Source organism: Eubalaena glacialis, chromosome X, assembly GCF_028564815.1.
Source record: "Eubalaena glacialis isolate mEubGla1 chromosome X, mEubGla1.1.hap2.+ XY, whole genome shotgun sequence".
NCBI classification, from domain to species: domain Eukaryota; kingdom Metazoa; phylum Chordata; class Mammalia; order Artiodactyla; family Balaenidae; genus Eubalaena; species Eubalaena glacialis.
The window spans coordinates 65,445,932-65,461,591 of NC_083736.1; the positions used below are offsets into that span (position 1 = coordinate 65,445,932).

The 15,660-nt window shown below is 41.7% G+C and overlaps 1 protein-coding gene and 1 pseudogene across 5 annotated transcripts in view; one reads left to right on the forward strand and one right to left on the reverse strand.

Moving 5' to 3' along the window:
- Positions 1 to 2,241: 2,241 nt before the first annotated feature.
- On the reverse strand, positions 2,242 to 7,073 carry LOC133081803 (suppressor of cytokine signaling 6-like; annotated as a pseudogene).
- OGT (O-linked N-acetylglucosamine (GlcNAc) transferase) overlaps positions 7,049 to 15,660 on the forward strand; it is a 37,412-nt gene continuing 28,800 nt past the window's right edge. For 3 of the 5 annotated variants that reach the window (XM_061179165.1, XM_061179166.1, XM_061179167.1), the window contains exons 1-3: positions 7,049 to 7,306; positions 10,142 to 10,322; positions 11,198 to 11,441. In XM_061179165.1, the coding sequence (XP_061035148.1) occupies positions 7,270 to 7,306; positions 10,142 to 10,322; positions 11,198 to 11,441 (462 nt within the window). In that variant the 5' untranslated portion in view covers positions 7,049 to 7,269. The remainder of the gene's footprint in view (positions 7,307 to 10,141; positions 10,323 to 11,197; positions 11,442 to 15,660) is intronic. The other 2 variants (XM_061179163.1, XM_061179164.1) reach the window with 2 other exon arrangements.

The following is a 15,660-nucleotide window of genomic DNA, read 5'->3' on the forward strand; positions in this document are numbered from 1 at the left end:
TTAGTGGTACAGTCAAGTTCTACCCAAGAAAATGTGACTAAACTGAAGAAACTGAGGTAAAGCGTTTGCCAGAGGAAAGTATAGATGCAGAAAATTGCTATCATAGGAATCTAAGTTTATGTAATATTTCTTTAATAATAGTTCTAGTTCCATAGGTCTTTATATATAATGCCAATTTGTATCAGTTTAAAGGCAGAAAAGGCAACAATTTCTAAATTGGTGGGCTACATTTCTTCAAGATTTTTTAATGTAAGGCCATTTTCTTTTAACATCTTTATTAGAGTATAATTGCTTTACAATGGTGTTTTAGTTTCTGCTGTATAACAAAGTGAATCAGCTATACGGTATACATATATCCCCATTTTCCCTCCCTCTTGCGTCTCCCTCCTACCCTCCCTATCCCACCCCGCTAGGTGGTCACAAAGCACCGAGCTGACCTCCCCCTGTGCTATGGGGCTGCTTCCCACTAGCTATCTATTTTACATTTGGTAGTGTATATATGTCCATGCCACTCTCTCACTTCGTCCCAGCTTACCCTTCCCCCTCCCCGTGTCCTCAAGTCCATTCTCTACGGTCTGCGTCTTTATTCCTGTCCTGCCCCTAGGTTCTTCAGAACCTTTTTTTTTTTTTTTTAGATTCCATATATATGTGTTAGCATACGGTATTTGTTTTTCTCTTTCTGACTTACTTCACTCTGTATGACAGACTCTAGGTCCATCCACCTCACTACAAATAACTCAATTTCGTTTCTTTTTATGGCTGGGTAATATTCCATTGTATATATGTGCCACATCTTCTTTATCCATTCATCTGTCGATGGACACTTAGGTTGCTTCCATGTCCTGGCTATTGTACATAGAGCTGCAGTGAACATTGTGGTACATGACCCTTTTTGAATTATGGTTTTCTCAGGGTATATGCCCAGGATTGGGATTGCTGGGTCATATGGTAGTTCTATTTTTAGTTTTTTAAGGAACCTCCATACTGTTCTCCATAGTGGCTGTATCAATTTACATTCCCACCAACAGTGCAAGAGGGTTCCCTTTTCTGCACACCCTCTCCAGCATTTATTGTTTGTAGATTTTTTGATGATGGCCATTCTGACTGGTGTGAGGTGATACCTCATTGTAGTTTTGATTTGCATTTCTCTAATGGTTAGTGATGTTGAGCATTCTTTCATGTGTTTGTTGGCAATCTGTATATCTTCTTTGGAGAAATGTCTGTTTAGGTCTTCTGCCCATTTTTGGATTGGGTTGTTTGTTTTTTTGATACTGAGCTGCATGAGCTGCTTGTAAATTTTGGAGATTAATCCTTTGTCAGTTGCTTCATTTGCAAATATTATCTCCCATTCTGAGGGTTGTCTTTTCATCTTGTTTATGGCTTCCTTCGGTGTGCAAAAGTTTTTAAGTTTCATTAGGTCCCATTTGTTTATTTCTGTTTTTTATTTCCATTTCTCTAGGAGGTGGGTCAAAAACGATCTTGCTGTGATTTATGTCATAGAGTGTTCTGCCTATGTTTTCCTCTAAGAGTTTTATAGTGTCTGGCCTCTAAGGCCATTTTTACAAAATATACAAACCACTAGATGAAAATGAAGGCAACAGAAAAATTCAACTTTTCATAACCAAAAAATTAGCACAACCTTAAAAATAATTTAGAAAAGAATGTTGTAAAAGATATACTGCAGATCTGCATTCTATTACCCAAGCTATGTCAATTCATAATTCTAAATCTTTCTAAAGTATGAGATTAAAAATCATTTTTAGTGTATATATAAATTCTGCATTTTATCACATGGGTATGTTTCTTCAACACTATCTTTTGAAAATAGGCCATTTAAAGAGACGACCATTTTTATTCTAAAAGTTTCATTCAACTTTACTTTGGGTTGCATACATGTGAAATGTGTTCTTAATGTCTAAAAATCACAATGGATAGCAGCAAAGGACTTGGGGGGAGGCACAGATTAAGGAGAATTTGATAATTTACATTGTGATTATTTTGCATACAGTGGAAGACAATTCACACTTCTCAAACCTCAAGACTTTCCTTTTTAAAGAACCAAAAATAAACTCAAGACACATTGGCAATACTGCCCCACCCCTAAACAAATTGATTACTCTTTTCACCTAAATCTTTAACAGTTATTGCAGCAAAAGATTTTGATAGTAATGAAAGTTTGTACATTATATTTCAGTCTTTTTCTGGAACCCAAAGTGCACGATGCAGGGTTCTCCTAATCTTTCAGTAATGCTTCTCCTGTCAATAATTCTTCATTTTGTTTGGCAAAGGCAGTTTTTGAAATAAGTCTATTCTGATATACTGACATATAACAAAATAGCACCTGCAGGAATCGTGATACTTGGTTGGTCAGTCTGACAGGGTAAATTGCATATCCAGGCAACCGAGACCTTGAATAACAAAAAGCTCCATTTTCAGAGTCCCTGGTTGAATGTTTAATTAGATCAGCAAATTGTCCATCCACATCTGGTTGTTCATAAAAGCAAAACCTAACATTTGAGTGCTCAATTCTAGTGTGAAGTGTTTACCATGGAAGCGAAAGCTGGAGCTTAAAAGGTAACAGTCATCAGAACTAGCCGGAGCAAGAAAAGAACCATCTGGCACATTTGCTAGATTTCCTTCTGTCTCCCAGCATGTGATTTGTCCCCAGCACTATCCTTATTTCACAAGTTTTCTCAGCTTCTCTGCAAAGCTTGTCACAACCATAAGACCACTACTTTCCACTGAGTCACAAACTCTTGGGCTTCCCTGGTGGCGCAATGGCTGAGAATCCGCCTGCCAATGCAGGGGACATGGGTTTGAGCCCTGGTCCAGGAAGATCCCACATGCCACGGAGCAACTAAGCCCGTGTGCCACAACTACTGAGCCTGTGCTCTAGAGCTAGAGCCCGCGAGCCACAACTACTGACCCGTGAGCCACAACTGCTGAGGCCCGTGCGCCTAGAGCCGGTGCTCCACAACAAGAGAAGCCACCGCAATGAGAAGCCCGTGCACCACAACAAAGAGTAGCCCCCACTCGCCGCAACTAGAGAAAGCCTGCACGCAGCAATGAAGACCCAATGCAGCCAAAAATAAATCAATTTTAAAAATGAATAAATTAAAAAAAAGAAACTCTTGCAACCACAGGAGCAGAGTCAGGATCAAAATTCAAATGATAGCACGTATACTTTCAGACACATGGACATCTGTGCTGGTAAGTCCACCAACGTTACTTTGGATTTGATTTTTCTGCATTGGAGGTGGCAATGGTGAGTGTGGAGGGACATCATCATGACTCACTCTTGGGCTTTGCAGTGTGACACCTGAGGTGCCAATGAACAAGCCATACACAGACTTGTCCACAAAGATCTCTGGGGCAACGACTAGGTCCTCGTTTTCATTTTTGGAGAAAGAGTTCTCTCCCGCTTGAGAAGGAACTGCAGAAACTTCCATGGGAAAACTGTCCAGACAATAGGCGATCCTTCCAAAGCATACATCCCCCTCATTTCTAGGCACAGAATACCAAACGCAGTCTTGACGGGTAAGTCCAATAACTACAGGCACGTGTTCATTGTGGTGAAGACGCAAATCTCCATTCTGAGATTCTGAACTCTTTTTTTTTTTTAATTAATTAATTAATTTATTTATGGCTGTGTTGGGTCTTCGTTTCTGTGCGAGGGCTTTCTCTAGTTGTGGCAAGCAGGGGCCACTCTTCATCACGGTGCGCGGGCCTCTCACTATCGCGGCCTCTCTTGTTGCGGAGCACGGGCTCCAGACGCGCAGGCTCAGTAATTGTGGCTCACGGGCCCAGTCGCTGCACGGCATGTGGGATCTTCCCAGACGAGGGCTCGAACCCGTGTCCCCTGCATTGGCAGGTAGATTCTCAACCACTGCGCCAGCAGGGAAGCCCCTGAACTCTTTAATGAATTATTTTGTTCTCGGCACACAGTTTCAGGCTGAAGACTGTGAAAATCTTTTCAGACATCCTTCCGTGTTGGATTTGGATTGGAAGAATGAAACAGGGCTTTGAATCTCACTTCCTCCATTTTGATACACCGCTCCTCAGAGTTTGTAGGTCAAGAGACTACGGGGTAGGACTATAGTGATGATTGACGAGGAAAGTGGACCTTATTGGTCTTTTGAGCTCTCGCATCTTTAAAGACTATTGGTGCTGAGGAGAGGAAAACGTATCCTCATCTGGCAGAGCTCCCAGAGGGTGTGCTCCCCTTGCTTTTCTGCTTTTGTTCTGCAGAAAGCCGCCTTTTTAATGTACCCATTAGGCTTTCAGTCTTTGATCTATTTTGTTCTACCTTTTTCATCTTCCCTGTTGATATCACAGCTGGCCATGTCTTTACCATAGCAGCTACCAAATAAGGAATCATTTTTTCCAAACTCACTGGCTAGTGATGGTTGCTGTGCTACCATGAAATCAGTTTCTTTACTTTTATTCGAGCTCAAAGATTTCCGGAAGGTTTTAAAACGAATTTTCTTCGTTATGAATGGTTAGCTACTCCGGGGGGTGGGGGTCGATCTCTCTCTGGAATATTATCCCCAAACATCTGGAGAGCCTGCGGCGCTACATCTATGTATTTTTCCAGCTTCATTGAACCTTTGGAGCCATTTTCCAGCGGCAACTGCGCGGCGGCGGCGGCGGCGGCGGCGGCGGCGGCGGCGGCGGCGGCGGCGGCGGCGGCGGCGGCGGCGGCGGCCAGAGCGTGTCTCCGGCTCCCTCGCCGAGCGCTGGCGCGACTGCTCTGAAGTGTGCGTTGTTTCAAGCCGCTAAATTGGTGGGCAATTTGCGAGACAGTAACAGAAAACGAATACACCATTAGCGGTATTATTACGGTGTCAAAGTTTGGGATTGCGGTGGAAGAAGCGCCTGGTTTATTTTAGGTGATTCTGAATTTAGAATTGCTGCCCATAAAAGGGAGGAAAACAAACAAACAGAAATCAGTGTGAAAGAGAACACACAAAAGCACCCCCATCAATGCCCAGGTCAGGCCTTCTTGGTCACCCTCCTGCAGCCTGAAGTGACTGTTCCCTCCTCAGATATTTATAGACAGTGATGTATTTTATCACCTTAATAATACTCTTCTGTTTTATGCTCTAGTGGCTTTTTGTGTCTACCTAACTGGGCTTCAATTTCCTTGAGGGCAAAGATCTTGTCTTGCTGATTTTTGTGTCTCCCACAGTGCCTTGCACTCTAGTAAATGTTACTTGATTGGCCAAAGAAGATGCGTTTATCTTATAAGTCCTTCCAACTAAACCCTCCAGGTGCTACTGCTGGAAGGTACCTGGAGGGGGTTCTTGAGACTCCAACAGGAGTTTTTCCTTATTGAATCACTGTGAGCCCCACCACCCAGCTTTCCACAGCAGCGTCCTTTGACTCCTCTCAGGATAAGGAAACTTAGACCACAAGTATGGATGGGCCAAATAGCCTGCCTGGCTGGGAACATAATCTGGCATTTAACAAGAAGAAGAGTTTTACTTAATTAGCTAGCACCCACTAATCAGTAAGGCCTAAACATCTGCCAGTGGAATCTGAGAAGTCCGTTCTAAAAGTTGAAAAGCTGATTTTATTCACCACAGATGGAACACTTATGCCGGGGTGGGGGTGGGGGTGGGGGGAGCGGGGAGAAAAAGGTTTTACCAGTTAAATCAAATTAAGAGAAGAGGTTGGTGCCCAATTTCCAGGAGAGTTTGTGTAGTGAACTTTGTCTTTTTCACTGCATCTGACTCGTAATTATGGATGTGATAGAAGAAATGATCAATATTACAAATTTCCTCTGTGCCCATATCCATAATTAACAGTATGTGAACTGTCTCAAAGAAATTGAAGCAAAATTTGAGGACTTAAGGGTGTGTGTGTGTGTAGTCAGTTGGCTAGGTAGTAGAAACATTTTGAAGAAATTCACCGACTTGTTTTCTTAGATCAAGGACTTTTTTTTTTTTTTTGGAAAAAAGAAGGCTCCGAGAGGCACAACTTGTTGCCTCCATTGGTTTATAATTTCTTGCTGATGTGGCAAGCTACCTCAAATCCTTCCTGGAACAAGAGATGAGATATAAGTTAATACCAATGTGACAAAATGTCTGAACAGTGGACTTGAAACTGCAGGAGGATCATAAAGTACTGATTTGTTCAATAAGTGGAGGCAACTTAGTTTCAATCTCGACGTGTGGTTTAGGTAGATGGCAAATTAATCCACTTATCATTGTTGAGCTGCCTTGAGTTAAATGATATCACCGATTGTAACGTTCTGCAGAGCTACGTGGTGGAAATGAAGTCACAACTCAGAAGGGTCATGGATTTTGACGAATATGAATCGTCTTTAACATTTTTATGGCTGCTGCCTTTGGAGTGCAAACTCTCAGCATGTCCCCGAGTTATGAAGCATTTGCCATAATACTGTGGGCAAAACTATCCTGAACACCAAAAGGATTTGGAAATTTCGGGCTATATGGCCCAAATCTGAGATGCTTGGGTTCAACTTGGCCCTGTGAAACTCTCAATCTTTTTCATCAAAGTGCTTAAATCAATGGCTGGAATCAGAATTAAGATGTGTTCTAATTGGAACCCTCTCCGCCATCGTTTTGAATCCCGGCCTTTGAAATATAACCATTTAAATTTACTTGCTCAGAATTGATTCATCAACCTTGTAACTATCCTTTTTTGTACAAATAAAGTTGATGAAACTTTTGTAGATGCCTTCGGCATTTCTATTAAAATCTACGTTCTTGGCTAGGTAGTGGACTATACTTTACCACTCTGGCAAAAATGTAGCCATCATGTGTATGTTTCTTTTTCACCTTCCGCTTCGCTAGTAGAAAACTTGGACGGTCCTGCCCCAGACAGTGCCCTAGCCGCGAGTCGGGTTGACAGGGTTGCTCGCATGCGCTCTCGACACAAATCGTGTTTGTCGCAATGGGCCCTGTGCGGAAGGCTACATAGGAAAGAGTGACTTTGATTATAGTCATTTTGACGTAAGTGGTTACCGCGCTACTTCCGCGCTGGTACTTGATTGTAACAGAAAGTAGTTCCGGTCCGTGTTGTCTCGGCCGAGGAGCCGTCGCCGCCATTTCAAGACCGTGAGAGATAGATAGCCAACCAGAGTTCCTAAGGTTCAGTGTATGTAACTGTTGCCGCCGCTTAAGCCTGCCAAAGCAGTGGTACGGCTGCTGCCCTTGTATTTGCTACCTCTAGAAACATTCTTGCCAGTAGTGGCGGCAGCGGGACTCAATTACCCCCTTTTCGCACTCCCTCCAGAAGCTCCAGATGGCGTCTTCCGTGGGCAACGTGGCCGACAGCACAGGTACCGGTGTCTGTTCTACCTTGGCAGACACCCCCTTGGGGTCTCGCGCCGTCCTCTGCCTCTCATCACTCCCTTCCCTCTAGCCATCCCCATTACATCAGTGGCATCGCTGAGCTTTTCGTCGTCTACCGGCATCCGATCGGGGTTTCTGCTGTCGTCCGTTCCTTAAACATTTCCTCTCGCTTGCTTGTTTTTTGCTTCCTTTCTTGCTTTGTAATCCTATGCATTTTCTAGCCTTCTACTCTCTCGGGACGCTTCTTCCACACGCGCGCGCTTAGGATGTCTCGGAATGGAGTGCATTGGAATCCCTGCCCTTCTCGCTGCCTTTCACTTGCCTTCGCCGCCGTATTCTCTCCTAATTCAGCTCACCGCCCCCTCCTCTTCCCCCTCCACGTCCCCCTCCACCCTGCTCCCCTTAGCCGGATTTGGTGGTCCTCTGTCAATCGAGGGCGGGGGTGCCGTTCCGAGGTAATCGTATCCTCACTTTGTATCACCCCAAGGACGAGCACAAGCTCCTGGGTGTGCTTCGAGTAACCTCGACAAGAGAGGATTTGGAAGCAGCACCCTGCCGGGCAGCGCCTTTCTGCTGTGTCTTCGGTTGAGTGGCCCCGGTTTCGATTGGAAATTTCCAGGGGTTCCTTTTGCCATCGCTCAATTCCACCCGCTGCCCCCAGCCTGGATTTCCCACCCTGTCCTCCTCCCTCCCCTCCCGCAGGGAGCCACACCCTTTCCTTCGCGAGGTTGCCAGCCCTGCGGTCCACTTCCTACCCTTGGGGAGAAACCACCCTGGTGTTGGGGCTTTGGCGTTGACCATCCTGCCCGCCAGTTTCTCGCTTTGTGTTACTTTCTCCCTGTATTCCTCCGCCGCCGCCTCTGGGTCTTCCATCCCCATTCTTTAGTCCGGTATCTCTTTATTCATAGGGGGTGTATTTTTTTTAAGTTTTCATCCCTGCTTGAAGAGTTTGTAAAGCAACTGGAGTGTAGCTGCACAAGTGCAAGGCGGTTGCCCTTTTAGACAATTAGTCGAGAGTATTTGGTACTAAAAATAAGGAAACAACCAAATTATAGGAGTGTCCTTCAGCTGCCTTTCCATATTGAGGCTATTTGGGGCGGGAAGGAGGGGGGATTGGGCTGCGGTTCTAAGGTTTCCCACGAGGTTATTTTTTTGTTGATTTCTCAGTTGAGATGTGTCAAGGGTTTTATTGTTTTTGAACATTGCGCACTAAGAAGTGAATTTTCAATTGTCTTATCCATGATTGTAGGTAGTGGGATTAGTTATTAGTCAGTGTTCCCCTCCTTCTCAGGGATTTTTAAAGATTTAAGATTGTGTCCTAGATTCTCCTGTACTAGCCTGCCCTTTTCTACGTGTTATTTTATTTGAGGAAGTTGTCATTTCGAGCGTTAAAATAGCAGGCGGCCTTGAAAAGTTAATAATGTCTTAAAATAAGGAGCTAGGAAGTTCTAGAGGCTTGTCTAAAATGTGATTTTCTAGTTTCTCTCAGAGATATAAACCGCCCCCAGAGTTGGATGCAGGTCTCTCTGCTCCTATGTTAGTGGTCAGCTAGCTGTGCATTCTGTTAGGAAATTTACTTTGCGTTCCTGTGAATACAGTTCGCTCACCAGCTCTAATGATTGGGGGTCTAGGCTCAAATTTGAGCTTGTCACTCTGACCTTGGTAGAATTTAAGTAATTTGTACAAGGTTTCCCACGCTATCTAGTTAAAGCGGTGTGGTCAAATTCCCAGTAATGTATTATTAAGTAAGTATTTACAATTGATACTTAGGTAGCTTGTTGTTGTTTTCCCTCTCTGGGCTTTAGATGTATACCCTTTATCTTTATATATCTGAACGAAGTCACTTACACACAGCAAAGTGCTTTCATTTGTTATTCTGTTGTGCTTTATCGAATGGTTTTATATTTTAGTGTTTTCCCATTCTTTTAAAAAATCATTGTAGTTGTAGGTAACTGCTTGGTTTACACAGGGTTGTTTGCAGTGTCTTAATCCTTTAGTCAGTATCAGAGGTCTTTGGAAAATGCTAGTGTTAAACCAGCGTGGGTGGGATTTAGCTAATTTGGTCTCAGTGTGAGTTTGGGATGGTAGAGGAGCAATGTAATCTTGGGTCTTTATTTAAAATGTTTGATGATCCCTTTAAATATTTTGGCTCTTGACAGATGAATTCATCTTGTTTATCAGCTGTTTTAAAAATAGCACCTTGACTTTTAGTTTTTTGTTCGTATGCTTGTTTCTAGTGTTGCCCTTAAAGTAATTAAAAAATTAAGTTGTGAAATATACAAAAGCAACAATATAATTGAGTTCACTACGCATCTGGTGCCCCCAACCCAGGTTAAGAGAGAGATTGTTACCAGTACCCCACGCCCCACAGATCCAACCTAGAACACGGGACAAAGTATTAAGTTTCCCAGTAGGTTATTCTGACATTATTAAATCTATGTGACCTTGCAAATCACATGTTTTATATTTTGTTTTTCTGTGTTAACTAAGGTATGAGGAATGTTTCGTGAATCTTTAGATGCCACTTCTGATTTGTAATTTAAAAATACGAAGTATTTTTTGTCATTATGTAATCTCCTTTGGAAGTAAATATTTCTGTCTGGTCTGGGAAAGAAAGTTAATGGGTGAATTCTAAAAATGCTAATTCTGCACTTGATATTAACTTGGGGGTATCAGTAACGTGCAGAACACTCTAGTGCTTTACATAGTTTCAAGCATTTTCATCTTTAAGTTTAATATACCATATTTTTACATTTTTTTGTTTGCATTTCTAACTTTTTGTTTCCCCCCCCCTTCCCTCAAATGTTTTGATGATTCTCCAGAACCAACGAAACGTATGCTTTCCTTCCAAGGGTTAGCAGAGTTGGCACATCGAGAATATCAGGCAGGAGATTTTGAGGCAGCTGAGAGACACTGCATGCAGCTCTGGAGACAAGAGCCAGACAATACTGGTGTACTTTTATTACTTTCATCTATACACTTCCAGTGTCGAAGGCTGGACAGGTAGGAGATGTGGGGGTGATGCTGGTGATTGCTGCCTCTGGGTGCTAAGCTTGAAAAATGATACTTAAATATTTGAACTTGAAATTTTTCCAGTACTGGGTTTCACCTGGAGCCACCAACGCACATCGGCTCTCTTGCCCACTTGTGACATGCCCAGCTGCCAGTTTTTCCTCCCTCCTTTTGTGGTGGTGGTTATATTATCAGTATGACTAGGGACCTTTTCTAGTTCTTTCCACCTACGTCTGCTGCTTTTTTAAAACTCTGTTCAGGTAATTATTCTTAGTATACATCTGAGCATCCACTCTCACCTTTGTAAGATGTGTCAGCTTGAGGGACAGAAATGCTCAGAGATGAAGGTGTATATGCTGTGGTAGGAGGTGCATATGTGGTTCAAGTTGCAGATGCCATCAAGTCATTATGATGTGCTACTTTTAGCTAATCAGTTGAATTAATCAAAAGGGAAGAATCTGTGTTCTTATCCTTTTAATAAATTGTCATTTTGGCTTATTTAGATATTTAAAGGTGTGCGTCATTGAATCTTTTCAAGAAATGGAAAATGAGACTCACGCACATAGCATTTTTATTCTTGATCTTAACGATCATGGTTTACAATGAGGCAGTTTGGTAATGAGACTCTAGTTAAGAATTTTATCTCATAAGAAAAAAGAGTGTTCCAATTTGAAATCTGGAATGCCTCCACTTCTGAAAAACTTTGATTTCCAAAAATTTTCCTACTATGCGCTAGTTAAAAGATAATGTATTATTATATAATGAGCAATACACAGGATCTTCAGAAACTGTTTGAGTTGCATATGGGCCATACCTTCTTTCTGTAACGTGCATACCCATGCATGAATACTTTTCCCCTTTTCCAGATCTGCCCACTTTAGTACTCTGGCAATTAAACAGAACCCTCTTCTGGCAGAAGCCTATTCGAATTTGGGGAATGTGTACAAGGAAAGAGGGCAGTTGCAGGAAGCAATTGAGCATTACCGGCATGCATTGCGTCTCAAACCAGATTTCATCGATGGTTATATTAACCTGGCAGCCGCTTTGGTAGCAGCAGGCGACATGGAAGGGGCAGTACAAGCTTACGTCTCTGCTCTTCAGTACAATCCTGTGAGTATAATTTTAATGGTTATTATTTTCCCTTCACAAAAGCCTAGAAAGAAACAGTTTGATACTTTAGACACTAAAATAGGTTTTTGCATGGAAAAAAGTCAAGAGTTTGGAAATGTTTTGTCTACTTAAAATGGTGAAATGGCTTTGACTCAGGTCTGTGTTATGTTTTAAAAAAAATTATTTTACCTAGCAAGTTATTTGAGAGCATAAAAATTATCCTTATTGCAAGAAACTCTACGTCTATCTTTATAATGCCCGTAAAAGTACAGAACACATGACATTGTTTCTTTGGGCTCTTTTGATTAAATTTGGGTAACTTCTGCTATAACATGTTTGCAACAGTTAATTGATTTTCAAGGAATAGTGGAAGAAGGGCCTTAATCTGTAATATAGAATAGTTAAGATGTCAGTATATGGATCCGTGACATGAAAACTAGGCTGCAAATTTTTTTCCTCAATATCCTATTCTCTTTTCTTTCTACATAATTAGAAGTGGTAGAATAGAGGTGATAGTATGCACACCAGGCTTTTGATTAGTTCTAAAAATTTTTTTGTCTAAATTGCAGATGTTTTCCGGGGAACAAGTGAGGCCCAGTTGGCAGACATTAAGTTCACAATGTGTTAGGGTTTCTGGAAGGTACACAGAAAAAGTAAGACTTGCCCTTAGAACTTTTGATGTAGTTAGGGAAGTAAGATAGACATAACAGGAAAGTGATAAAGAGGGAGATTATAGGAATCCAGAAAACATTTAAGAATATGTTTCTGAGCTACGTCATCAACATTTAGCTTTGCACCAACCCTTGAAGTGGTTAATAATTAACTATTATAGCTACCATTTATTGAAAGTCTACTAAGTGCTCAGACATTGTGCCATTCAGACGTTGGTCTTTCTTAATGCTCACAATGATCCTTCAAAGTAGATGGTATCTGTTCCAATTTTACCACTTAAAAACAGACTCAGGGGTTATGTTAACTTTCTTGGGATCAAACAGCTAGCAATGGTGAAGTGGATATTAAAAGCTGAGTCTGAATATCTTGAAAGCAAACATTGTAGAGAGAAGAAATAAAGAAAGCCCTTTTTTTTTTTAATTTTAATTAATTAATTTATTTATTTATGGCTGTGTTGGGTCTTCGTTTCTGTGCGAGGGCTTTCTCTAGTTGTGGCAAGCGGGGGCCACTCTTCATCGCGGTGTGCGGGCCTCTCACTATCGCGGCCTCTCTTGTTGCGGAGCACAGGCTCCAGACGCGCAGGCTCAGTAATTGTGGCTCACGGGCCCAGTTGCTCCGCGGCATGTGGGATCTTCCCACACCAGGGCTCGAACCCATGTCCCCTGCATTGGCAGGCAGATTCTCAACCACTGTGCCACCAGGGAAGCCCCAGGAAGCCCTTTTTATCTGGGTACCCAGAGGGCATCCACCCCTCAAGGCAGCCCTTGAGCACAGTTTGAAAACCATTCTGCTGTCCCTTAATCCTTATTTTACAGGTGGGAAACTGAAGCTTAATATAGTAGTTTATGCAAAGATCTGAAATCACTTTTTATCATATCTATGAACAGTTGTTTTTTCCGTTAATTTTGATTATAAAATTTTAAATTTTATTTATTGCTTTTTGTATGGATACAGTGAAAAGTCTCCCAGCTACCCTTCTTGGAGGTAGCTGATGAAACTAATTTCTTATGTATCCTTTTGGAGATACTCAATGCATATATATGTAAATTTGAGTGACTTTTTTGTAATTTTTATTGCAGTACCATCTAGCTAGTTACAGAAAGTTTTAGGGAACCCTGTATGTGCTGCCACTGGGGCTTGCACCTTGTTCTTGCCAAGGCTCAGGGCTCACTTGTGTACCTAATTGTCACAGTAAATTCTTTCCCTTTATTAATTAAGGTTGGTTCCATCCTTCACTTGTTGATTGCGTATACATTCACTTGTGCCCTCTTACACAGCCGTGGGCCCAAACACCTTGGAACTCTGATCCCCTTTGCTCAGGTTTCCAGTTGCCTACATGTATCGCAGAGCAGTCATTGCTGCTGACAGTATACCAAACTGTAGGAGTATGATGAGAAGGGGAAGCTAAAGTGGGAGACAGAACCATGCTTTTCAATATTTAACCTGTTAACAGGAAGCTTATCATTGTGCCCTACCAAAGAAGTAAGATAATACTAAAATAAATCATGGGACTACCCCTTGAAGGCATTGAACAGCTGTGCATTCCCATCTGGTTCTGTTTCTTTTAGTGGAAGGTGCTGCTTTATTTCTCTGTTTTTACCAGTAAGAATGAAAAAGGGACTGTGCCTACTGCCTTGATTTCACCTAAATATACCGTAGTGATCATGTTTTAATTCATTTCAGGGTATCTAGTCTTAACTAGATTTAAGCTTACTGTCAAATGCCTGTGTCAATTCAGTACTGACAGAGAATCTTGAGTCTGTTCCTAGATTGTGCTCTTGTTGGCAGTGCATTGCTGGCCTGAATCACAGATGTAGTTGGCATTCTATGAAAAATAGTTAAAGAAACTCAGGTTATTTTGGTTTTGCAGTAGTGAAAAAGTAAAATGTTAAGGTGGTGGTCTTGGCAACCTGTTTTCAATAGTGTTTGTCTTTTTAAGTTAATGGTATGTCAGTTTAGAAGTTATTCTGTGACTTGATTATAGAAATTACTTTTAAGAAGTAGAGCTGTTTCATATTTTTACATTCTGAATTGGCTTCTGTAATATTGGGTGATTTAATAATTTCACTAAAATATTAGTCCATTGTATTTGAAGGTGCTGTTGCAGCTGGTAATCTTTCACATGATAACTCACTAGAGTTGCCCATGCTTGGCAATCCCTTTTATGAATTATGTATAAAATGTTCTTTGTAAGATGGCTATAATACTGAGTTGCTCTAAGGAACTCTGTTTCTGAGTCTATAGGTTTTTGAACCATTGCTTCTGTTTTGATTGTGGATGCATAGCACTGAGAGCTACTGGCATCCTGACCATCACGTGTTACTGTCATGTTATTTGTTACTGTTGCGAGTCTCAGTCATACAGCTAAACTGTAGAAAACCTTATACAGTCATCCCTAGGTATCCGTGGGGGATTGGTTCTAGGACCCCCCACGGATACCAAAATCTGTGGGTGCTCAAGCCCCTTATAAACAGTGGTGTAGTACAGTTGGCCCTCAAGAGTCCACAGTTTCTGCATCTACAGATGCAGAGGGTCAACTGTATTTCTGTCCCTCTCTGCTCTGCTTTTTGTAAGTTTGCTGTGCAAATGTCATATTTAAATACTTGAGTGCTTATTGTGTGTACAGTGCTTTGTTAGGAATTGGGGAGATGTGTTGTGGGGGGAGTTGTGGATTATAATATGAGACAGGACCTGACCCATAAAGGAAAAAAGGTGTAAGCTCCTCAGATGATTATTCTTAGGGAGTATTAATCAGAAGATTTTCTCGAGTGGATGCTTATAACCTAAGCATTCTGTAGGAAGGTAAATAGCAAGTAGACTTCCTTGGCTGAAGTGGTGAGTCAAGTAGTAACAAGAAGTGAGTGTAGTAGAGGAGAGTCAATTGGAAGATTGAGAAAGAATAGAGGCTGAGGAGTTTGAATTTAATTTGAGAGGCAATTGAGAACTACTGTAGGCTTTAATCAACCTGATTTTATTTCGTGTGTATATAGATGTTGTGGGTGGGGGTGGGGGGCTCTAGGAGGAAAGGCGGGAAATAAATGCTATCTCAGGAAGGGTTGTTATACGGCAGATTCTTACTCATTTCCATCTCCTTACCTTTATTCATAGTATTTTCCCTTGTCTGCAATGTCCTCCTCCTTTGTCTGTTAAAACCGTACTCATCCTTTAAGGCCTGGCTTAAAATTTCTTCTTTGAGTTCATTTCTTTACCACTATGTGGCTGTTTAATATGTATGTGTTTTGTCTTTCCACATAGATTGTAAGCCCTTTGAAGATAAGGATTCTATTAATTTATTTCCCTACAGTTCCAGGCATATTGTTGAATTGAATAAAGGTTTGCATAGAAGATATTAACCTAGGAATGGACACAATGGGCTGGGTTTGAGAATTGTGATTCTCTTAGCAGATATTGTTTCATTGTGACTAATGAAGCGGAACTGATGTCTTAGGTTTTGAACTTTGGGGAGAATAGTGGTATCCTTGAATTTTCTGGAAATTAGTTATTCATGCATGAAGGTTTAGATTTCCAATGGGAGAATTGGATTTCA